At 33.2% G+C, this 27,304-nt stretch overlaps 1 protein-coding gene across 2 annotated transcripts in view; it reads right to left on the bottom strand.

Moving 5' to 3' along the window:
* Nucleotides 1-16,166, bottom strand: part of LOC126886910 (pre-mRNA-processing factor 39) — a 126,404-nt gene extending 110,238 nt beyond the window's left edge. For both annotated transcript variants that reach the window (XM_050654069.1, XM_050654070.1), the window contains exon 1: nucleotides 15,928-16,166. In XM_050654069.1, the coding sequence (XP_050510026.1) occupies nucleotides 15,928-15,952 (25 nt within the window). In that variant the 5' untranslated portion in view covers nucleotides 15,953-16,166. The remainder of the gene's footprint in view (nucleotides 1-15,927) is intronic.
* Nucleotides 16,167-27,304: the final 11,138 nt, after the last annotated feature.

Here is a 27,304-nt window from a genome sequence, read left to right as displayed (position 1 = left end):
TTGGCAGCAAATTATTTCTTGCCATGTGACATATTAATTATATTATTATTTCATTTGTAGAAAGTTGAGAAAAATTACGTTATACAATTTTAGTAATAATTTATTTAGGTACCCTTTTTCAATCAAGCAAAGCATTATAGCACGAAGAATGATATTCAATAGAACTTTCACAATTATCTTGCAACTGAACCTCATTGAATTGATGACCAAGTATTTTACTAACTTTGTAAAATGTTCGAAAATTACTCAAAAATTTTCCGTTGAATGGTTTCACTTTTGATTTGGCGACTTAAAATTTAAACTGTTGACACTCAAAAATAGACACAAAAACACTCCATAGTTAATATAAATTTTAATTTCCAACACACGTTGCAAACAGAAACTCAGAGACCATGTACTTTCAAATACTACTTTGTATAGCACAAAGTGTCACACTGACAAATGCAGCCTTCTAATACATACTTCTAAGCATAATGTGTCATATTTACGTCTATTCTTAAAAGCACCGAAGTTTTAGACTCTTCACATTTTTCAATGTCGTTTACAGGATTAAGATTTGAGTATGGAAAAAAATGTATACAACGTTTTTTGTAGGAAATTTTCCGTACTTTCTGATGCGCCTAATTAGAAAACCCTAAGAAACTGCTTTCATATGTTCTTTAACATTTTTTATTGTCATTTTGAGAATATCTAGAACAAACTCAACCCAAAAAATAATTGTTTTGCAATATATACATGCATTGATACTTACCTCACTGTTTTTGGAGTGTGCATGTATATATATGCACATGCAAATATGTGAATATAAATAATAATATAGAACTAAAATAGCTTTATCAATATGTGACTAAGTCATTCTGAAAAAATGTTTTTTATTTATTTCCTTCGATTTGCCCAAACTTTTTGTCCGACATATAACTTTTTGCGTTACAAAATATAATTTGTACATAAACAAATCAAAATTAGCTTGCTATTTATCACCAACATTTTTGTCTATATCTTACATGTTTAGAATGTCCGACTAGGAAAATTTCCCATTCATTTTGTCCGACAGAACTTCCAATTGCTTTTTTAACCTTTCATTAAACTCTCATGCAAAAATCAGACTGCTATTCATCACCAACATAGTTCCTGTGATGTGACATGTTCTACGTGTCGGACTCGTTAAAATGCCCAACCTTTTTGTCGGACAAACATTTTTTCATATATTATATAACTTTGGCTATTGAATAAACTTAAAAACAACTTGCTATTTTTCACCATCATAAACTTGTCAGGACGACACGTTTATCATGCTCCACCGTTAAAACTTCCCCTGTTTCAGTGTTCCCGTGCATCAATGTTTGTCCGACTAGACACCGTTAAGCTATTAACAAATTTTCAGCTTGCTATTAATCAACTTTTTTTTCTTACGCGGGATCCAGGTCTATAATCTGTCAGATAAACTTCCCGATATACAAAAAGATAATAGAAGAATTAAGCTTTATGCTGGTTTTTATTAATTTTTTTGGCAATGTTTAAATAAACAAATACTGATGGCATGAAATGGATCACGAACAAGGAGGAATGAAGAAGGAATTGGAGATTGTGTTTACCATTAAACGCATAAAACTGCAGTATCTGGGACACATATGATAAATCAGCACCGTTACTCCCTGCTGCAGTACATATTGCAAGGTACAGTCAAAGGTAAGCGAAGACCTGGTAGAGGGAGAATATCAATGGAACTGTTTCGAATCGCAGCTAGCAAGGTTACGATTGCTATATGATTTCCAACATTCGAAACGGATAAGAACCAAAAGAAGAAGATGGCATGAAAATGAAAGTGTATTAATACTTTTGATTAAAAACTTTATAGATTCTAATCTATAAAAGATTAAATTTTCAAAAATAAATACTTGAACCTTTGTTTTATTTTGTTAACCTGTTGTTATATATCTGTTGAATAGAACTCTATTTTGAATCTAGAATTTTAACAAATCCTAACTTTCATTAAAATTTATTGATCTTATATCTTCAATCTCTTATATCTTCAATAAATATTTATTTCTATAGAAAAATGTAAAATATATTGAGTTTAATAAATGAGTTACTGATATTTTAAGTCTGATCATTGTAATTAGTAACAATTTAAAATTATTTACGTAATATTCCTTTTTACAACTTCTTGTAATAACTCAAGCTTCAATAAAATGTTCTTTTCTATATTCGTTTGGGTCAAAACATCAATAATCTATATCTCAGAATATTACTTAGAGTTGTTTTTAATAAATAAAACCCAACATACAACTTTAATGATGAAAGTTTAATCAAATATCAATCCCACAATACATAAATTATCAATCCAAAGAAGCGACAAGATAAATTCAAAATACAAGTGAAGTTACACCTTTCTTCACATTTTTGACACGTTATGTCAAAATAAAGGAACTTTTATTAAAATAAAGGTGTCCTCTAATTTTCCTTAAATACAGGCGGCCTGTATTTTATTAAAAGACAAAAATAAAAGACGCAATACTGCGCATGCTTATATGTCAAAATAAAGGATCTTTTATTACAGGTCGACTTAAAAGACGTTGGCAATAACTCTCTAATATCTAGCCGTCAAAGACGCCTTCAAATATTACACGCACAAATAAAAAGTGTACAGATAATCTTCTTCTTTCTTGTATTAATGCTGAAAGTTACTATAAACATTGCGATGAAATCAAACTTTATGTTCAGGTATATGACCCACACATTTTATGTTTAACGGAAACTTGTATCACTAGCGATTTTTCAGATTCTGAGCTACAGATCCCTGAATATGTAATGGCGCGTTGTGATTCTAGTAGTCGTCATACAGGAGGAGTTCTAATTTATACGAAAGAATACATAAAAGTCAATAATATCAAAACATTTATTATTGACAAGAGTTTGTGAGTTTTGTCTTTGGATGTTGTAATTAATGGATCATATTATGGAATAGTAGACATCTGATTTCTCCACTTACCTCAACACCGTAAGGTACAAGAGGACGGCTTAAGTAAGTAAGTATTATGGAATAGTGGGTATTTATAGATCGCCAAGTGGTAGTATAAGTGAATTCATTGATGTATTTTTCAAGTGGATGGATGATTATTATGAATCACATAGTAGTTGTAGTATAGTCATTGCTGGAGATTTCAACATACATTATGATAAAAATTGTCAGGGTAAAAGTAAATTGAGAGAATATATAGAAAATAATGGAATGCAGCAACTTGTAAATGAATATACAAGAATTTTTAAAGATTCAAAATCTATGATTGATCTTGTCATAAGTAATGACTATACGTTAACTGCTCATGTAAAAAAAAATACATAATATCTGATCACTGTATTGTCCATGTACTCAATAATAAAGTAACTAAAAGTGAAGTCATTGAAACAAAACAAATTCGTTCTAAAATAATATATGATAATATGGTAAACATGTTGATTGAAAAAGATTGGGCATATTCTTCGGTAAACATTGATGAGGTTACTGATACTTTCATCAGTAATATCGTAGATGTTTTGAATAGAGTGTCAACAGTTAAAACTGTGGAAGTTAAGAACTTTGGTAATAAATGGTTTGACAACACTTGTAAATTGGCAGTTAAGAATAAAAATCTTGCTTATAAAAGATTTTTGTTTACAAACGATTGCGTAGATTGGAATAACTACAAAATTGAAAGAAATAACTGTGTTAGAATTTTAAAACAAGTTAAAATTAGATTTTATGAGTCAAATATTGATAGGAATATGGGTAATTCTAAACAAATGTGGAAACATCTCAAACAGTTATTAGGAACTAATAAAACTATATCACAATTTCAAAGTCTTGAACATGAAGGTGTAACATATAGTGTAAATTTGGCAAACATATTAAATCAATATTATGTTGATAGTATTAAAGATATTATTGTAAGTTTTGACCAAAATAGTGATATTAATTTAAATTTGCAGACAGTTGTTTCATCTGATGTAAATTTTGAAACTTTTGAGAGCATATCACTAAACCAACTATATGATATAATCAAATTTCAATATAAAAAAAATAGTACCGATGAAGTAGGTCTTGATATTATCAAAAATATATTTCATGTGTTAGGTTATCCTTTATTAAATTTAATTAATATGAGTTTAGAGAAGGGCCTGGTGCCCAAGCAATTTAAAATATCAACTATAGTTCCTGTTCCAAAAGTTCCTAATACTAATAAACTTGATTAATTACGTCAAATAAATATGCTCCCATTTTGTGAAAAAGTTTTAGAAATTGTGGTGTACAATCAGCTGATTAAATTTATTACTTCAAATAATATCCTGTATAATTACCAGTCTGGATTTAGAAATTCTCATTCATGTGAGACCGCATTACAGTTAGTTGTCTCAGATATGAAAAGTATTTTAGATACGACAGGGGTCGGTATATGCGCAGTTTTTATAGATCTCAAAAGAGCATTTGAAACAATAGATTGTCATATACTTCTTTTGAAATTAAAGAAATATGGTTTTAACGGGACAGTTTTTAATTGGCTGGAAAATTATCTGTCAAATAGGTACCAAAGGACTAAATTAAATAGTGAAATGTCAAATCCACAGTTAAATGATATTGGTGTGCCGCAAGGCAGTGTACTTGGACCTCTACTTTTCATATTATACATTAATGATTTGGGAAACGTATTAAGTAAATGTAAAATTCATCTTTTTGCTGATGACACATTAATATATTTTTATGTAGAAGATTTTGTTGATGTAGTGGACACGATGAATCGTGAATTGCATTTATTAACTGAAAGATTTAAGTTAAACAAATTGAAAGTCAATGAGTTAAAATCCAAATACATGTTTATTGGTAATAATACTCTTTTCGGGAAATTCTTAAGTTTGGATGTTCACATTAAATTAAATAATGAAAAAATTGAAATGGTTCAGGAAATAAAGTATTTGGGATTCATATTGGATAGGGAACTAACTTTTAGTAAACATGTTGATTACATTTGCAGAAAGATAGGGAAAAAAATAGGTTTTTTTCGAAGAGTATCACCATTTTTGACATTTCAAACTAAATTAACAATTTATAATTCGTTAATATTACCTCACTTTTTATATTGTTGTTCATTGATTTATACAGGATGTTCTAATTATGACAGGCTTCAAATTCTCCAAAATAAGGCTATGCGAGTAATATTGAGATGCAATCAATATACTCGAATTCAAGATATGCTGAAAACTTTAAATTGGTTAAAATTTGAACATTTTATGTATGTCCAATCTATGACATTCTTATTTAAGATGGTAAACCATTTATTGCCTGAGTATTTGAACAGTCAGTTGGTCCCGATAGAAAATGTTCATGAGCATAGCACTAGAGCTGCAAATTCAATAAATTTTTATGTTAGAACAACCAACAAGTCCAGTTCAATGAAAAGCTTGTTTCATAAAGGAATTGTACAGTTCAATAATATACCTTATCACATTAAAAATAGCCATAATGCAACTATCTTTAAGAGATTATTAGTCCATTATATTAAAACTAAGACCTAGAAACCAATTGGCAATGTTTGTTGTACTTCCAGTGTTTTTATTTTTATTTTATTTTCTCTTTTTTTTTTGTTTATATATTGAATGTTTCTGATTAATTTAATTTGACAATGCTTATTTCTTTATTTGTTTAGTCTCATGTTTTTAATTTTTGTAATACTTTATGATAATTATACAGAGCTCCTTGCCTTGACAATTCTTATGTAATTTGTACAGGTGTGGAGTGCAATGTTTTTGTTTTGTGTATTATCTATTATGATAAATAAATAAATATCTATCTATCTAACCTAATGTTTACATCTGCAGTTTCCATACCAGTGAGAATTTTACTACACGTAATTTGCCGTGTAAAGACAGAAAAAGTAGGGATAGCCGTAAAATATTTGCGAATTATGTACCCATAGCCTTAATATACCAAGAAGTCTCAATTCCAACTACAATCAACTTTGAGCATACTTGTATCTCGGTTAATTTTCCATATATACATAAAAAAATTTACTTCGTTTCAGTATACTTTAAACCGAGAACTAGAATATCATTACAACAGTGGACTAACTTTTTGGACCAAATTCCAAAACCATTCATAATTGGGGGCGACTTTAACGCACATAGTTTGGCATGGAACGATGGATATGACGACATTTATGGCAAGATTCTTTTGGAAGCTATCGAACAATGCAACCTAGTAATTATGAACGACGGATCACCTACATTAGCAAACAATAAGAAGTCAGCTGTAGACTTGACCCTCTGTACACAGGATCTGACACAACTCATTACGTGGTCTACTTTAGAAGAACCTTATAGCTCTAACCACTTACCAATACACATACAATTTGGAAGGAATATCCCGCTTGCGCAAATTAAACAGACAAAACATAATATATGGAGACTCAATGCTGCTAATTGGGATGTATACACCACTACACTTGAAGCAACAGAACCAAGATCATCACTAATGGGCATTATCGACAATATTAACAAAGCTGCCAACAAAGCAATTCCCTTACGAAAATCAAACACAAAATAGAAATCATTGCTCGAAGGACTGGTGGAACGAAACCTGTAACATATCTGCTAAAGCAAGAAAACAAGCTTTCTTAACCTACACACAGGCTCCAAATCTTAATAATCTAACAGAATATAAAAGACTTGATGCAGTAGCTAAAAAAACTATTAAAGAAACCAAGAAAAAAAGCTGGAGAAATTATTGCCAAAATCTAAATCAAAATACACCAATTAAAGAAGTGTGGAACAAGCTAAACCGATATAAAAACCGAAAACAAGCAAATAAACCCCCAATAAACCCCAAAGAAGACTGGATAAGCGAATTCCACACAAAAATCTCACCTCCATGGGTTGAAAACAACATTACTCAACAAATAGCTACCGTAAATAGGAACTTGATCATTGCATTAAGTCAACAAATAATAAATCTCCCGGGGCGGATAACATTTCATACAATATGTTGCATAAAATGCCCTTAGACCATAAGAAAGCCCTGTTGGAATTGTTCAATTCGATTTGGATAAATAGGATTCCTTTTCCACCGATGTGGAAAGAATACATCATAGTACCTATCAAAAAACCTGGAAAACAGAACGGAAATACAGATTCATATAGACCCATAGCCTTATCATCGTGTATATTTAAAACCATGGAAAGAATGATAAAGAACAGGCTTGAATATTGGCTAGAAAATGAAAAAATATTACCTGATTCACAATATGCTTTTAGAAAGGGAAGATCTTCCTTAGAGCCCCTAACGATACTAGTAAATGACATCTATCTAGGATTCACACACAAATACAGCACTTTGGCCACATTTTTGGATATAACTTCAGCATATGATAATGTTCAAATAAATATACTAGGAAAATATATACATCAACAAGGACCGGAAAAAATGCACCAAAAAAATGTAAAAAAATGCGCATTTTAATGCAAGTGATTTGTGAAAAATATGCAAGAGCCTTTATGAAAAATGAAATATTAAAATGCAACATTAATAATCTTTTGGACTATTAGGCATTATAAATTAAATTAGTATAATGGTAGGTAATAGGTAGGTACTTACAATTTTTGTGCACGCTGCGCAAAATAAATTACCTCCGTCCCATGAAAGCTCTGGATGCGCCTTTATCCACAAATGTTTAATACTTGTCACTTTCGGCATTTTGGCGAAAAAATTATTCGTTACTCAATTTAAACTATATGTCAAAAATAATATGCAACAACGCACTGCGAATCAAAACACGAAATGAACTTCAGCTTTTATAAACAACTATTAAAATCTAAATTTCTGTACCTGCTTATCCCCCTACGAAGAGCAAACAAATTTTTACAACCTATGTCAACTAATTGTTGTCCTACGGACCAAGTTATATTAGGGATTAGTCGGCTTAGTCCCAAAAATAGATAATAGAATAAGAATATTACCTGATTTAAACATTTTTCTTAAGAAATGGATTTACACACTTATTAAATTTACGACTGATAGTTTTTTAATTGGAAGTGAAAGTGAACCTTTGAGATTTAAAATATCGAATTAAAGCAACTTTTCTGAATTTATCAAGAAAAAATGCAAAATGTTTAAATGTTTGAAAAAATGCAACATTTTCTAATTTATCAAAAAAATGCAAAAAATGCAGATTGCATTTAATCTGGTCCTTGCTCATCAGTATTGGTCTACCAACCTCCTTTGCCAACTTCATAAAATCAGCTTACTCTAATCGATCAGTTTCCTTAAAGATAAATCAAGAAATTTCGGAATCAAGAATATGTAGATCTGGATTACCACAAGGTAGTATCCTGAGCCCAATCCTCTACAGCCTGTACACAATGGACATAGAAAATGTTATATCACAAAAGTCCAAAATTATTCAATACGCTGATGATGTTGTTATTTACACCAGTAGCAAATCGAGGACAAATGTATAGAAAATATCAACACTGAATTTACAGAAATCCAAAAATGCCTAGACAACATGGGACTCTCCATATCCGAGTCCAAAACCAATATGTATATGTATTTTCTCTAGAAACAGAAACAACTATCAAAGACAATTAACAATAGGAAAATATAAACTCTGTATTAGTAACTCTGTAAAATATCTTGGTCTGCATCTAGATAGAAAACTATTATGGAAGGACTGTATCTACCAAATTATCAAAAAGACAAGTACAGTGGAACCCCGATAAGTCGGCCCCCGATAACCCGGAAGTCCGGCTAACCCAGACCGATTTTTATCAGACAAACATTACAACAATAAAAATGTATGTCCTTTATGCTGGATTTTCCAATTTCTTTTCAACATCTTAAAATATTTTCTTTTATCTTTCCTTATAAACATATTGTTCGAATACTATAATATCTTATATTTTTCAGGCTAATTTTATTTATCATAATAAACTTTTTTCGTAAAAATTTGTCGCTTTAGCGAATTCCTATGTAGTTCATTCGTTTCAATTTTCAATGTCAAACACATTATACAATGAGAGATAATGCGTATTTGTGTAATTTGATACATAATATACCTTAGTAAAAATGACTGGCATGGCTGACAACGCTCATTCTCGTTTTATCGAAACCAATAGGCATCTGTAGTATCCTTTATTTACTTGAAACTGTCTAGCATTGTTTAGAAAAGACTATTAAAAAATTATTTTTCAAACAATGGTCTAAGTCTTCACTCTTATTAAATAACATAAGTTCGTTCTCGTTGCGAGACGGTATTGTGTGTGTGTAGTAAAGTCTCATTGTTCGTTCCGCGTTAATATATTCAGATTTTGTTGTTTGCGTGATTTTTTGTCTACGTAATGGCAATAAAACTTAAAATGTTGTTTTTGTTTCAAAATGATAACAAAAGACAGTTTGGACAATCAGTGCAAAGCTAAGAAAGCTAAAAATGAGACTCTCGACGACGCCGACGCTTTGTATATGTGGAACGCGAACGTGGTTTACAAGTGTCTGTGTGCCAATTATAACGGAGTTTATCTGTAAGCATACCATATTTTAATAATTTTTACCATTTTCTCCGGCTAACCCGAATTTTCGATAACCCGGATCGGCTGCAGTCCCGATTAATCCGAGTTAACGGGGTTCCACTGTAATTCTATAAATATTTTAAGAGCGTTTTGTAAAGCAAAGTGGGGAGCAGACCCAAATACGGCTTTACTATTCTACAAAACAATGGTACGATCAATAATGGATTATGGAAGTCAACTCTATGGAACAGCAGCAGATATACATCTAAATAAAATCGAGATACAACAAAATAAATGCTTAAGAGTTTGCCTGGGATATCTAAAGTCAACGCCCATAAACATTAAACAAGCTGAAGCCATGGAACCTCTTAAACTAAGAAGACACCTATTGAGCAGAAAATTCATGATAAAAACCATTTCCAAAAAACTTCTTACCTCAATAGTATACAGTCACTAACAGTTCAAGTTTTGACCCATAGATACTGGCACTTCAAGAAAACCCCCCTCATAGTAGAAACTTTCTCAGAAATAGCTGATATTACAGACATAGTCTATTCCAACCAACTCCCCCCGGTTTTAATTTACTCACCTGAACAAATTTTTTCACGTGAAATTAGAACCTACTACAGTGGAACCCCGATAAGTCGGCCCCCGATAACCCGGAAGTCCGGCTAACCCGGACCGATTTTCATCAGACAAAAATTTAACAAATAAACAATTTAACAATTTTATCAAATAAAAATGTATGTAGGCCAAATAATATTTCAGAGATAATGTGTATTTGTGTAATTTGAACACATAAGTACAATAGTAAAAATGATTCATGCACACGGCGGCAGCCAGAGCGACCGTCTCAGCTTATCGGAAAGAACAGACACCTGTCTGTATTCCTTTTTCTTTATTTATGTCAAACTGTCTTAGCATTGTTTAAAAAAGACGTGACTATTTAAAAATTCTTGTATTGTGTGTAGTACAGCCTATTAATCACTTCCGTTCTGTAATGTAATCGTGCTTCAGATTGTGTTTGCTTTGTCTACGTAATGGTAACAAAACGTAAAAATGTTGCAGTGACAATGGAAAAGAAACTAGAAACATTATTTAGGATTGATAAAGACGAATCTTTAAAATAAATTTATTGCAGCATCATAATATGATATTATGCTACCATAGGTCTGGATCCTGCGTATGAAAAAAAAGTTGATTAATAGCAAGCTAAAAATTTATTAATAGCTTAAGGGTGTCTAGTCGGATAAACTTTGATATATGAGAACACTGGAACAGGGGCAGTTTTAATTGTGGAACAGGTCAAAAATTTGGAACGGTCAGAACACGAAAATGGCACATTTGTTTTGTCCGACAGAACAGACATAAACTCTCCGAACAGAGATTAAACTCTCATGCAAAAATCAGACTGCTATTTATCACCTGTCATAATTCCTGTCATTTGACATATTCTACATGTTCCACTCATTAAAACGCCAATTTGGTGATAAATAGCAGTCTGATTTTTGCATGAGAGTTTAATTTCTGTTCGGAGAGTTTAAGTCTGTTCTGTCGGAAAAAATACATGTGCCGTTTTCGTGGTCTGACCGTTCCAAATTTTTAACCTGTTCCACAGTTAAAACTTCCCCTGTTCCAGTGTTCCCATATATTAATGTTTGTCCGACTAGACACCCTTAAGCTAATAACAAATTTTCAGCTTGCTATTTATCAATTTTTTTTTGTACGCAGGATCCAGACCTACCATATTATGGTGTCGGTACATCTCTACAGTATGACTGAGTTTTTTACCAAGAAATGAACAAAACTCTACACTCTATACAACTATACGTAATTTAGATGTGTACTGTGCATATGTGTTTCATGTTTTTGTAATTGTAATGGAGGTTATTTATTAATTTTTACTATATTCTCCGGCTAACCCGGATTTTCGATAACCCGGATCGGCCGCGGTCCCGATTAATCCGAGTTATCGAGGTTCCACTGTATTTTGAAAGTCAAGAAGTAGCATGTATCAATCAAAGTTCAACGAAACAAAAAACAAATACTGGCCAAACTATGATTCTATATTCACTGATGGATCAAAGTCAAAAGAATATACCAGTTGTGCCTTTTACCATTTTGAGGAAAATACTGACAAAAAATTTATTTTACCAAAGGAAGCTTCCATATACACTGCAGAATTAACAGCAATAGTGCAAGCTATGAAATACATACTCGGCTCTAACCACGACAAATTCATAATATGTACGGACAGCAAAAGTGCAGTAGATAAACTTAAAAATGTTAAAATAAATAGATCAGTTAATCATATTGAAGCAAAAATCCTGTATTTACATAATGAGATACACATCGAGAATAAAGTCGCCATATCGGAATATATATTAACCTTTGTTGCGAGTAATGGGTACTAACAGAACAACAAAAGAGTAAAATACAGGCAGTAGAAATGAAATACCTTAGACGAGTTCGAGGAGTTACCAAAAGAGATAGACTACAGAACACTCAAATAAGAGAAGATTTGAAAATCGAGTCAACGTTAGAATTTATAGAGAGAAGGCAACTCAGTTGGTGGGGTCATCTTCAGAGAATGGATCAGACAAAACCGGGGAACGAAATTTGGCAGGCAAAAACACAAAGAAGAAAGGTAGACCACAACAAACATGGGATAGAACACTAGGCAAAATATTCGAGAACTGGGGAACAACGTGGATAGAAGCAAGGACGCTGGCTAGAAATAAGATGGAATGGGTCAAATTTGTACATAATATAAATGTATAGCAGTTATTAGTTAAATTTAAGATTAAGTTGTTTTTGTATTGTATTATAATGTAACATAATGTAATGTTTTGTCGCCTTACACCATCATCATCATCATTCTCTTTGCCTTATCCCTATGCGGGGTCGGCTTCCCTAATTGCATTTCTCCACACAATTCTATCTTGGGCCATATCAATGTTAATCCCCTTTACCAACATGTCCTGCCTTATCGTCTCCCCCCAGCTCTTCTTTGGTCTTCCTCTCCTACTCCTTCCAGGAATCTGCACTTCAGCTATTCTTCGTATTGGGTGGTTAACGTCTCGACGTTGAACATGACCAAACCATCTCAACCTATGCTCTCTCATTTTGGCATCAATTGGTGCCACACCTAGACTTCCCCTAATATACTCATTTCTAATTTTATCCTTCTTTGTCACTCCACTCATCCATCTAAGCATTCTCATTTCCGCCACATGCATTCGCTGTTCCTCTTTCTTTTTCACTGCCCAACATTCAGTTCCGTACATCATAGCTGGTCTTATGGCTGTTTTATAGAATTTTCCCTTCAGCTTCATTGGAATTTTTCTGTCACACAACACACCACTCGCTTCTTTCCACTTCATCCATCCAGCCCTAATTCTACTGCATGCATCTCCATCTATTTCTCCATTACTCTGTAATACCGATCCTAGGTACTTAAAACTATTGCTTTTTACAATCATTTCACCATCCAAAGATACCATTTTATTTGTAGTAGCTCCATCTTTAAATGAACATTCCAAATACTCTGTTTTTGTCCTACTAAGTTTTAAACCTTTTTCCTCCAGAGCTTGTCTCCACTGTTCCAGTTTTTGTTCTAAGTCTCTTTCACTATTTCCTACTAACACGACATCATCAGCATACATTAAGCACCATGGAATGTTACCCTGTATTTTCGCTGTTATCTGGTCCAAAACTAATGAGAATAAATACGGACTAAGCACAGAACCTTGATGCAATCCTACTTTCACATGAAATTTATCAGTCTCTCCCACACCTGTCCTAACACTAGTCGTTACTCCCTCATACATATCCCTCACAATCTTTACATATTCACCAGGGACTCCTTTCTTATTGAGTGCACACCACAGAATCTCTCGAGGAACTCTATCATATGCTTTCTCAAGATCAATGAATACCATATGAGCGTTTGTTTCTTTACTCCTGTATTTTTCCATCAACTGCCTTATAATGAAAATTGCATCTGTTGTTGATCTACCCTGCATAAAGCCAAATTGATTCTCGGATATTTCGGTTTCTTCACGTATCCGTCTATCAATTACTCTTTCCCATATTTTCATGGTGTGGCTAAGCAGTTTTATAGCCCTGTAGTTTGTACATTGTTGTATATCTCCCTTGTTTTTGTAAACAGGTACCAGTATACTGCTTCTCCATTCGTCTGGCATTTGTCCAACTTCCATAATTCTATTAAATAGACCTGCTAGCCACCTTGTTCCTGTCTCTCCCAATGCTCTCCATACTTCCCCAGGAATATCATCTGGTCCTACCGCTTTTCCTTTCTTTATTTTTTGAAGCGCTTGAGCCACTTCCTTGTTGGTTATTTTGGTGACCATTGCTGCTACTGTCTCCGTTGACTCTACAGGCTGTCTGTCAAATTCTTCATTTAATAAGCTGTCAAAGTACTTTCTCCATCTCTTTTTGACATCCCTTTCGTGAACTAGTATTTTATTATTTTCATCTCGGATACATCTAATCTGATTAAAATCTTTTGCTTTCTTTGCTCTCTGTTTGGCTATTTTATATATCTTCGTTTCGCCTTCCCTGGTATCAAGTTGATCGTATAGGTTTGAATACGCTTCTGCTTTAGCTTTTGCTACTGCTACTTTCGCTTCCTTTTTGGCGACCATATAGTTTTGAAGATCTATGTCCGATCTGGTTTCTTGCCACTTTTTATATAATTTTCTCTTCTCTTTTATGTTTCCTTGTACTTCATTTGACCACCACCAAGTCTCTTTATCTTCAAACTTCTTTCCTGACGTTTTCCCAAGTATTTCAATAGCCGTCTCTCTAATAATATTGGCCATTTTTCTCCAAATTGTGTTAGGGCTTCCTTTCATGTTCCAACATATTTTTTCTACTATTCTTTCCCTGAATAGACCTTCCTTCTCATCTTTTAGCATCCACCACTTGATTTTTTGTGGTCCTCTCCGATATTTTTGTTTAGTTTCGCTTTTTGTCGCCTTACACCAATATGTGGTAAAAAGGTTTTTTGAAAATATTTATACCTATATATAGTTAGGTCCTTTAACAACTAGCCATGTTCTTCATCAGTACAGGGTGTTTCTAAATAAGTGTGACAAACTTTAAGGGGTAATTCTGCATGAAAAAATAATGACTGTTTGCTTTATAAACATATGTCTGCAAATGCTTCGTTTTTGAGAGATTTGAAACTGTCCATTTTCCACTTATGAAGCCATGTTGCTGATCAATGAATACATTTTTGCAATACCAAGATAATTTTTGAGCAATTAATTTATCAAGCAATTTCGGAACTGCTGACTGGATCGAAACTGGTCTGTAATTTCTTATCTTGTTTCGAACCACTTTTGTGAATTGAATTGGTATAACATAACTGTCTTTCCAGAAGTTAGGACATTGCTGAGTTTCAAGAGAACAATTAAATAATATTTGCAAAGGCTTCGACAAGGAATAAATACAGCGTTTTAAAAGAAATGAAGGAATGCCATCAGGACCAGAGCTTAATTTATCTTTTAGAGAACAAGTTCCAGTAAAAATCTCTTTTAAGGTTAAACGATATGAATTGAATGTCGTCAACAAAAGAGTTGAGTGTAAAAGAGAAGTTATTAAAATTAACATTATCCTTAGAGTAGTTGTTTGCAAAGTAATTTGCAAACAATGTGGTGATGATTTACCACTGAAACCTTCTTCGTTGTCAAAAGTCATAAAATCTGGTATATCAATATTTTTGTTAACTGAATTAAAGTAAGATCAAAATTGTTGTGGATCCACAACAATTTTGATTATTATCCAACAAATTATTATTATTATCCAACAAATAATCCATTATTTGATACAGATGAGTTGATGTTATTAATATAATTCATGTAGCAGGTTTGAGAAATAGTTTTGCAAATTTGTCTTAAATTAGAGAATTCTAGATAGTCACTGTAGGGCAAAATACTTTCGTACTTCTTATGTTGCACACTAAAATATTCGTTGTCGCGATAATCCAAAACAGTCGTATATTCGTGGAATACACCATAGTTCAGATAACTGTCACTGAGCTGAGACTTCTGAGGCCTTACCTAACTCCACATCTTGTTATTAAAACTATCTTCTGGATGCCCCTGCTGGTACATGCAGCTATAGGAAAATTATAGCAACAAATATAGACGCATTCTATATTCATTAATAATAGTTATCAAATTCAAACATAAGATACCTATCTGTTTTCTTGCTGTAATGCATTGGGTAATAACTCCTTACCCAATGTATAATATCAATATTTATTACTGTAATGTAAACATTATAAACACATAAAGGCATTAGTTATAATATATATTTATGTTCAATTTTTCTAAACATACTCATGAAATGAAATAAAAGGCTTACCAGTACTTGCTTCTGTCTCCTCCATTTTTTAAAAACCGGTGAACTAATAATCCAGTATCAAATATTTAAATGTAGAAACGAAGTTTAGAGAACGAATTGTGAAAATAATAAATGTTTTATATTGGCAATCCAATATTTATTTAATAATTACTAATTTATATTTAAACCGCTAAGCGCTGAGGCTAAATCAATTTGTATTAAAGATGGCGGTTCACACTTACACTTTACACTTACAATTCTGTCTAAATCCTGACCCACTACTTTGTGCCGTGTAATTTGGGTTGCCTATACGAACTTGTGAATCGGCGAAATGGGCATATAAATAATAAAGTTTACCGTGGTTGGCGTGGTTTACACTGCTGTCGTCCATTGTATTAACCCTTAGAGTTTAGAGCATGGAAAATTTTTGGGAGAGGGTCGGAGAGGGTAAAAAATTTTCCATACTCATAAGTATTAACCCCTTTAAAAATTCACATTGTATTGTAAAAGGCAAGGCATGAATGAATCAAATAATGTAGTAGTACCTTTTTGAAGATGTATTTAAAAATGAAACTGAAATGGCTAACATAAAACAACGATTAGATATAAAAAAAAGTCACAAATTTTATTAAATTTGGGAAAGTTTTTCGGTAATTTTTTTCTTAATCATCCACATGATTTTTGCATGAGAGCTTAATGAAAGGATAACAATCAACTGGAAGTTCTGTCTCTGTCGGACAAAATACATGTGACGTTTTCGTGGTCTGACCTTTCCAAATTTTTAACTTGTTCCACAATTAAAACTTCCCCTGTTCCAGTGTTCCCATATATCAAAGTTTGTCCGACTAGACACCCTTAAGCTATTAACAAATTTTCAGCTTGCTATTAATCAACTTATTTTTCATACGCGGGATCCAGACCTATTATGATACTTTCTCAAATTTACTAAAATTTGTGATTTTTTAAATGTACTTAATTGTTTTATTTTGTACCTACAGATCACTCTTTTATACTTATAGTAATAACTTTTCAGTTGCATTTTTAAATACATCTACAAAAAAGGTATGTACTACATACATAACATATTTGATTCATTCATGCCTTACAATGAATGATTTAAAAAATTCATGCCTTACACGAATTTTTAGAGTGGTTAATACAGCAACAGCAAAACTTGATTACATTTTATATGCCCATTTCCGATTCTAGTTCATATAGGCAACCCAAATTACACGGCATATAGTAGTGGGTCAGGATTTAGAATCAAGTCACTCTCCCTACTATAGGGTCTACCAACTTTGTTTGTGTTTCAGTGCGGCCAACCTTTACATATTTCCATCTTCTAATCGATTATGAATCGATTTTTTAGCATTATCGATTCGAACAGAAACTAACTTCTTCTTCTTCTTTAGTTTATTGGCCTCCACTTACTTGGGTATTTGGTCAGCAGCGAATAGCTTCAGACAACATTTATGGGATACGAGAAGTTAGCTACGGATCTGCTCACGAAGGGATGGCAGTGTTGCCATGTGCTCTTAAAGCCAGGTTTACATCTAGGCTATAGAAATCTCAAGGCCGCGTCTCACCATCAAATAATTTGATCAAACAGTTTGAGCAAACTCCGGAAGTACGTCAAAGTGACGTCACAATTGCAGTTTTTTTGAAATTCTAAAAATCTGTGCTCTCACTATCAGTCTAGTTTGATCAATTTTTTTGTAATGAGTTGTCTAACTTGTTTGTACTTTATTTAAAATTAAAATTTTTCATTATTATCCACAATGAACACTCAGGATGTGACGTCACTAACTGTCACTTTCAGTTTGCTCAAACCAGTTTGATCAAATTATTTGATGGTGGGACGCGGCCTTCATGCTATGCAAGTCCGTCTTGCATGGCATATCTCTTGCCTAGCCTGATATATTTACATTAAAGCAGCTTTGCTGCAGTCTTGAGTGGCATATCTCTTTTCTTGCCTAGCCCTGACCTTTTTATCAGAGCTATTTCTGTGCAATTTCTGATATTACTTTTATTGTTGCCAACAACAGAAATATTAGAAAAAAATATCTCAGTTGGAAATTTCAGTCCAACATTAAATATATTCAAGTATAAATCACAAATTATTATTACTTCCAATAAATAACATTTAAATTGACAAAATCTTTGATCAAACTAGACTGATAGTGAGAACACCGATGTTTAGAATTTCAACAAACGCAATTGTGACGTCACTTTGACGTACTTCCGGAGTTTGCTCAAACTGTTTGATCAAATTATTTGATGGTGGGAACACGGCTTCCACTGTATTGGCTCCGTGCGTCTCCCCTCTACTTACAGTCACGTGACACCATGCCCCGCTCACTCTAATAAAAAACATGTAATCGTATTTATTTTCCTTCCATTTAGTCAGAGGCGCTGATGTCGGCATTGTGATTGGTGGAACGTGACTTTTGACAAATCCTGCGCTATCTGTGAATCTGTAATCTGTGTTCGTGTTCGTTCGTTCGTTGTCGTTCACTTATTTTATATGGTCGGTTATGTGATGTGTTTGTGTCACCATAAAAAGCTGATATTCAGTCGTGTTTTTTGATATTGTTGTTATTTCATAATCGAGTACCTTTTTAAAGGTAAGTTTTTCTGATTGTAGGTACTGTTTATCCAACAGTTTTAAAATACACATTTTATTTCGCGTTTTGTTGTTAGGTCTAATGGCTCCGTTCAGCTGTTGTGTGCAGACGGTGAAAAATTCGACAAGTAAAGTTTTTATTTATCTATTCACGGGCAAGCCCTATTCCGATATAAATTTTACAGTGTTCTAAATTATATAACATAATTATACAATTATATAACATTAATGTTAACCAATTATATAACATAAACTATCGTAATATAACATATAACCAAGTGGTTTGAGAAAAAATAACTCGTATGAGTAATACAGTTACAAAAAAGAAAAAAAAAAGAATAAGATAACATTAGGTCAGTACAATTACAAACAAAAGATATCACCTAAATCAATTCGGAAATGTTGTAAGGTATAACGGTTTTAAGTTATCTAATACATACAGGTCATGTAACACTAATCACAATACAAAAGCTCTGGCCGAAAATATTAAAAAGTTAAAAAGTTAGGGAAGAAATTAGGTTTTTAAAGCGGGAAACTGATATATTAAAAATTTCGAGGTTATTTAATGAGTTAGCTAATCGAAGAGTTCTAGGAATAAATGTGTTATAAGAATAATTGAATCTATGAAAAGAGACATAAAAGGTTTGCACCTGCCTAGTCGAACGACTGGGGACAAATAGAGATATTTTGGAGAGAAGTTCGGGGCAGTTACACAGCCCGTTGATAATTTTAAATAAAATAATTAAGTCTCTTTGTTTTCTGCGTACCTCAAGAGGAGGTAAGTTCAGTATGCGCTCTAATACAGAATAGTCATAGTATACATGCAACTTACTGGCAGTATATCTCAGAAAATTGTGTTGGACAGCCTCAATCTTCAGTTTATGAGTAAAGTAATAGGGGGACCAAATTGTGGAACAGTAATCGAAATGAGATCTAACCAGGGAGAAATAAAGAGATTTAATAGCTGAGATGTTTGTAAAGTCTCTAGTGGTTCTTTTTATAAAGCCAAGCATCTTCATAGACTTCTGTATTGTACTGTAAATGTGTGATTTATAGCTAAGGGCGGAGTCAAGGATCACACCTAGATCCCTAGTTTCAGAGGCAGAATGTAAGGTCAGATTATTTATACTATATTCGAAGATGATTGGATGATGAGTTCGGTGGAAACGAAGAATATGGCATTTGGATGCATTCAAACACATACCATTTTGCATACACCAGTTAGATAGGCGATCAATATCACCTTGTAGACTAAGTGAATCAGCCTCAGATGTGATTATTTTAAAACATTTTAAATCATCAGCGAATAACAAAGTTTCACTTACTTGGAAACAGGGTATTAGATCATTGATAAATATATTAAACAACAGAGGTCCCAAGTGTGATCCCTGTGGTACACCTGAGTTAACAGAGATGGTATGAGAATAGTGATGATTAACCCTGACAATTTGCGATCTTTGCGTAAGATAGCTCTTGAGCCACTTCAATATAAGGCCATCAACTCCGTATAAATAAAGTTTATGAATCAAGAGCTCATGATTAACTTTGTCGAAAGCTTTGGAAAAGTCAGTATACACAGAGTCAACTTGTAAACCCCTCTCAAGAGCATCTGTCAAAAAATCAACATATGTTATGAGACCCAATTCTGCTGATTTTTTGGATGTAAATCCAAATTGTTGGGCCCCTATAATTGGCGAGAAGTCATAACTTAAATAATCGGAAACAATGCTCTCAAAAACTTTAGGAATTGGCTCCGTGCGTCTCCCCTCTACTTACAGTCACGTGACACGCTGTCAGATTTTGTAAGGACGTTTTAACATTGAGTCTTATGGGATTATTTTGTTAAACTTGAATATTTTATTTTGTAGTGATAATAACCGAAAAAAATTGTTAGAATTCATTAGTTATTAATGTATACTGTAATTTATAGTGCAACAAAAATATTTTCTTTTGCGTTAATAAAGATTTATTGACATAAACTGCGATAGTGAGGTTATGTATACAAAATCGAACTGATAATCAATATTGGAAAGTGAAGAATTTATATCAGATTAAGTGCGTTTTTATTTTCTGTTTATATTAATACATAATATCACTAGCGTGACACGGCATTTTTTTTAAATGTCTCATTTAAACATACACAAAGCGTCCTTATAAAATTTCAAAAATCCGCCACCATGAGCAGGTCGGTCGATTTTGCTTTGACACTTTGTTAACGCTCGGGGCGAATAAGAATACAAATGGGACGATAGTTACCTATATCCGATTTTCGACCTGATTTATATATTGGAGTGACATAAGAGTTTTTCCAGTAGTCTGGAAATTCCCCTGTTGATAAAGACTTATTAAATATATAAAAAAGTGGGCGCGATAGAATGAAGCTGAATGTTTTAAGGAAAGTGGGGGAATTCCATCAGGACCAGGACCTTTGTTGGTATTGAGTTCAGACAGTTTTTCGTAGATTTTTGAAATTTCAATGTGATAATTAGACACATTAACCAAAGGTGAAATCTGGGTTACATGCGGATGTAAGGATTGGTTAGTATAGACGGAAGAGAATTGGTTAGCAAAAAAATTAGCAATATCAGTTCCATTGAAGGCAGTACGATCTCCAAGAGTCATTGTATTAGGTATAGCGTTATTTTCCCTTTTACTACTTACAAATTTCCAAAAGGATTTAACGTTATTAACAATAGAATGTTCGGTACGTTGAATGTAATCAGCATAACACTGTCTTGATAAAAATTTACATCTAGTTCTTAAGTTACTAAATGCTGCATAACTTTCTGGACACCTTGTGCTCTTATATATCTTGTGCACTGATTTCTTCTCGTGAAGCAACTTCTTCAGCTCAGAGGAGTACCAGCATGGATATTTCTTATCACAGATTCTTTTTAGCGGAACAAAACAATCAATGATGGAATAAAAAATGTCGTAAAATACAGAAACCATGTCAGAGAGTACTTTTCCTTGAAGTGCACCATCCCAATTAATTGCTTGAAGGGATGAACGAATTGCTGCATAGTCAGCATGAACAAAGTCATCTTCTTCTTTGAGTGCCTCTCCTATCGGAGATTGGATATCATTAGGGCGATTCTAATTTTATTTACTGCTGTTTTGAACAATTCGTTAGTGGTACAGCCAAACCAATCTCTCAAATTTCTCATCCAGGACATTCTTCTACGGCCTGGATTTCTTCGTCCTTGGATTTTTCCTTGCATTATATTTTGTAGGAATGTGTACTTTTGTCCTCTCATCAGGTGGCCTAAGTATTCAAGTTTTCTCTTTTTTATACTCCGTAGAACTTCTGGCTCGTTATTTATTCTGCGTATTACTTCTTCATTTGTAATTTTATCCACCCAACTTATTCGTAGTATACGGCGGTAGCACCACATCTCAAAGCTTTCAAGATTTTTAATATTCCTCTGTTTAAGAGTCCATGACTCCATACCGTAGAACAAAGTCATAATAATACTCTTCACCAGATAAATGATCATTTGTGATTTTGAGTGGCAAACTGCATTCAAGCGGAGGATGATGTGTGTCCACTGGAATTAAAGTGTCGATAGCCTTCAATACATCAATACCCAATGGAGATAAAATGAGATCAAGCGTAACTCCTCTATCGTTGGTTATTTCGTTGGTCTGGAAGAGATTGAAAAAAGCACAGATATTGGATATAGTTTCAATAGAATCAGCTTCAGATTGTGTAGCTGTAGGCTGAGGAGAAGCAACGGAACAATAATCATCGACATCCCAAACTGCAGATGGAAGATTAAAATCACCCAATAGAAAAAGGTTTGCTCTATCATATTGCTCGCTTATAGTGATAAGCTGTTCAAAGTACGATTGGTATAAAGTAGCTATAGATTTAGGTGGAAAATATACTGTACCGATTATAGATTTGTTATTAAAGAGAACAAACAACTGTTCAATCGAAGGATCAGACTGAATTTGATAAGAAGGAATTGAGTTCTTAATGGCAATCAACACTCCCCCACCTCTACTGAAGACACTGGAGTCCTTAGAGCGGTCAGTTCTGTAGATGTTGTAGTTGAGAAGTCCAAGTTCAGCATCCGTAATTTCAGGTGTGAGCCAGGTTTCAGTTAAGATAATGATATCATAGGAACAGTTGCTGACATTCAAGCTGAGGTCAGACAGTTTAGTTCTTAGTCCTCTAACATTTTGGTAATAAAGTATAGGGCTGCCCGGTTTTAGTTTTTTTTACAGATTTTCGGTGTATTGTTGAAGTATTTAATAGTTAAATTTTGCTCACCAGCCTGTTGACGCACTCTAAGTTCGTTTTTCACTGAATCGAGTTGCTTTTTCTGACAGGGAGTTTGATCAGATAGGAAAAATATTTTATTTGCCTGGCCTAATTTAACTTTGTTTCTTAAGATTTGATGCACTTCGCGAGCCGAGGAAAGAACAACTTTAATTGGTCTATGACCGTTTTTATTCTTCTTCCCAAAACGAAAGATATGTTTACTGTTGACACTTATCGCACCTTCACTCGCTCCAGATAAAAGTGTTTTTATTTGATTAATATCCTCAGTTGAAGTTGATGGTTCTGGGAGATTGAAGATAAGTAAATTATTTGACCTTTTTTGGCGTTCGTGTAGCTCATTTATGATGTCATCGGTTATTGGAAAGTTACTCTTGTTATCTTTTAGCATCTGGATTTCAGCTTTGATGAGTAAGGTGACTTCGCACTTCAGGTTTTCAACTTCTCTTAGAATTTTGGGCACACTTTTGAATGACAGTCGGCAATCAGAACAAAAGTAGAACAACGTTCTCTTCTGGATTACAACAGCTCGAAGTTCAGAAGCACTTAAGCCAGTAAACATTTATTTAATCCAAATTACTCATATTTCTATGTAAAATGTCACATTATTGTATAAATAAATAAGTAAGAAACAAAAGTTGTTTGTGTTTTACCTTTATTGTCCACTTGAATAAATAAAATATTAAATATTGGAAGTACCGTATGGAGGCTATGATGTACCTAGCATGGAGGCTAGATTATGCCACTCTTCCTATCCAATCAACAGCAAGAACGTTTAAAATTTCACACCTATCATGTCGAAGCTACAGACCACTAATGTGGAGGCCAGATTTGTAGTATCCTTCCATTTAACCAGGTGCTGAGATGGCGCTGAAATACGTGACATATTTTTTGAAGGGTAAGATCGCATTCTACCAAATCACACAACACTTTTTTCTATGCGTGACACGCTGTCAGATTTTGTAAGGACCTTTTAACATTGAGTCTTATGGGATTATTTTGTTAAACTGGAATATTTTATTTTGTAGTGATAATAACCGAATACAATTGTTAGAATTCATTAGTCATTAATTTATACTGTAATTTATAGTGCAACAAAAATATTTTCTTTTTCGTTAATAAAGATTTATTGGCATAAACTGTGATAGTGAGGTTATGTATACAAAATCAAACTGATAATCAATATTGGAAAGTGAAGAATTTATATCAGATTAAGTGCGTTTCTATTTTCTGTTTATATTAATACATATCACTAGCGTGACACGGCATTTTTTTAAAATGTCTCATTTAAACATATGTACACAAAGCGTCCTGATAAAATTTCAAAAAACCGCCACCATGAGCAGGTCGGTCGATTTTGCTTTGACACTTTGTTAACGCTCAGAGCGAATATGTAAGCAAAAATGGTCTCTTGTGATTTTTCTCTAAAATTTATTGTTGTCGAGTTGTACGCGATTTAATATTTGAAAAACGCGAAAATTGCCATTTTCAAGGCTTAATAACTCGTTTAAAAATTATTACTATGAAAGTTATAAAGTGACCAAATCAAAGTATAAAAAGTATAAAGTCCGCCCTACAAGATCATGAAGAAATTTTTGTCATTATTTTATTACTAAGCTGTTATTTTTAATTATTAACAATGAGCGCTAACTGCGTATTAGGCGGCCGTCCATGGTGAGTTCGAAATAGATGCTCCATTCCGGCCTTCTAATGGTGCATCTCACTTGCACTCACATTCACGGCCGCCTCAATACGCACTTAGCGCTCATGGTTAACAACTAAAAATAACAGCTCAGTGATACAATAATGACAAAATTTCTTCAGGATCCTGTAGGGGGCTTTAAACATTGATTCAGTCACTTTTTGACTTCCATAATATATTTTTTTTTGGTTTATTGGCTTTGGGAAGAACCCGTTTTGCCACGAAAATTTATAACATTTAAAAGTCTATACATATAACTGAACACAATTTGGTACAAATACAATTTTTACAAATCTGTACATATAAATACAGTAACTGAATACAATTATTTGGTACAAATACAGTTTTTACAAATCTATACATATATATTTAATACCTAACTGAATACAATTTGGATTGGTTGATACAGACCTAAAAGTTGAGGAAATTATTATTTACAGCTTGCAACCCGGCTTGCATGCAATTTGAAAGTTTTACCCTTAACCTAACTTATAAACTTTTGTTTTTTTTAATTACTTTATTGCTGTTTATTTAACTTGGTAAATTTCGAAATGCCAAGACTATCAGAAATAACCAAATATAAAAGGAAAAAGGCGGTAGCAGCAACTTTAAGTATTATTATTGCTGCAGCCAGCCTTTTAGTCACTAATTTAGAACGCCGACATCGGAGATGGTGAGTAAGATCTTAGTTGAACAAGAAGAGGGGTAATAATGTATCTCCAACAGAAGAATTTATCCAAGTAGATGATGAAAATGACTCTAATTTTCTAGGAATGAATGTACATTTTAATAAACCCTTGGGAAAAATTGAACAATTACAAAGAAATCTATATTTGAAATACTATTTCTGCGAAACACAAATTAATTATTATCCTAAGGTACTTAGAGAGGTTACTAGAGGAGAGAGAGCTTCCGTAGCTTAATATACAATTTACAATAATTATAGAATCTCAGAAAGTGCCATTTCATTATTCATTCATTTCCATCGTTGATATATTTCACAAACAGAAAGCGCAGCTGATCTGATCGCCATGTATTCGTGAATCCGTGTCGTCAATATGGTGGCGTTCAGCGGCGAATGAGCATAAAGTGATCTGGTAGGATCACATCTCGCTCCTTCACGCTGAACGACCTTTGCGTTGTGCGCTACATCGAATGAACATCGAAATTCGATTCATTCGATTCGAAAATGTAGCGGAGCGGTCGTCATCTTTTGGAGCACATTTTGAGTGTAATATTTTGAGTGTAGCATAAAATGACGCATGCGTAAAAGCAATAAACAGGTACTTTTGGCACAGTTTTGGTTCCTATTTTGAGTGAACCAGATTTATAAAGGTATCTATTGTATAATATAATATGTTACCTGGTAGAAAATAAAACAGTAGCTAGATGATATCTGATAATTAATTAAACTAAAAAGGGGTATTTCCCTGGGTTGGCTGTATACCCAACAAATTCTAACATGAAGTAAAACCACCTCTATGTAATATGTATTTACTAAAATCTTAAAAAATCCCAATTGATTGAATAAAATATGTTCATTCAGAACGTTTTCAGAATGATAATTAATTATTTTTTCTTTAGAGTTTAGAGTAGACAAAATTACAAAATAAAGTTTGGTTAAGTTCTTGACAGCTAAATAAAATATTTGACAAACAAACTGGAGCAAAAATGTAGCGGAATATAAAGAGCAGTTCATTCGATGTATCAGTAGCGTAAATTGATCACTCACCGCTGAACGCACCATGACATTTGATATTGTGGAAAAATCAAATTCCCCTAGACTTGCATGAAAACTTGCAGAAAAAATGGCACCAAACCGATTATCGCGCAATTGCAAGAAGTTGCATGCAATAATCAACTGACGACATACTGCGCATGCCTTTAGGCAACTTTCTTGCGTCTTGCAGGTAGAATTGCAAGCTGTAAAGCGCCCTTAAGATAGATTAATAATTTTTAAAACGCTTTGTGATTATCGGGTGGCCAGATTTTTTTATGAGGTAAAAAGGTAAAAACAAATCAGTAGTTAGCATCAAATTTTAATGAATGCATACAGATGAAACATAATTTTGAGTCGTCTTTAACTTATAAAGGCCGCGTCCCACCATCAAATAATTTGATCAAACTGGTTTGAGCAAACTGAAAGTGACAGTTAGTGACGTCACATCCTGAGTGTTCATTGTGGATAATAATGAAAAATTTTAATTTTAAATAAAGTACAAACAAGTTAGACAACTCAATACAAAAAATTTGATCAAACTAGACTGATAGTGAGAGCACAGATGTTTAGAATTTCAAAAAAACTGCAATTGTGACGTCACTTTGACGTACTTCCGGAGTTTGCTCAAACTGTTTGATCAAATTATTTGATGGTGAGACGCGGCCTTAAGATGTCTAAAGGCCGCGTCTCACCATCAAATAATTTGATCAAACAGCTTGAGCAAACTTGACGTACTTGCAGGATGTGACGTCACTAACTGTCACTTTCAGTTTGCTCAAACCAGTTTGATCAAATTATTTGATCGTGGGACGCGGCCTTTACATTTATATAATTTACTCTCAAAAAATAATACCAAATTCTGACTTGTAACATGTTTAAATTATAAATAATATTAATAATACTAGATATATAAGTAATACTAAAATATAAAATATGTACTAGCTCGATATTATTGACTTACTAATATATTAATTTATATGCAGTCTCTTATTTTTTTCATACTGTTTTAAAATGTTGTTAAACTCATTAAAAGAACTAAATAATTGTCCAAACTCCATAGTTAATTTA

This window comes from Diabrotica virgifera, chromosome 6, assembly GCF_917563875.1.
Source record: "Diabrotica virgifera virgifera chromosome 6, PGI_DIABVI_V3a".
Taxonomy (NCBI): Eukaryota; Metazoa; Arthropoda; class Insecta; order Coleoptera; family Chrysomelidae; genus Diabrotica; species Diabrotica virgifera.
Note: the sequence above shows the minus strand (reverse complement) of the source record. Positions and strands in the feature narration are given on the sequence as shown.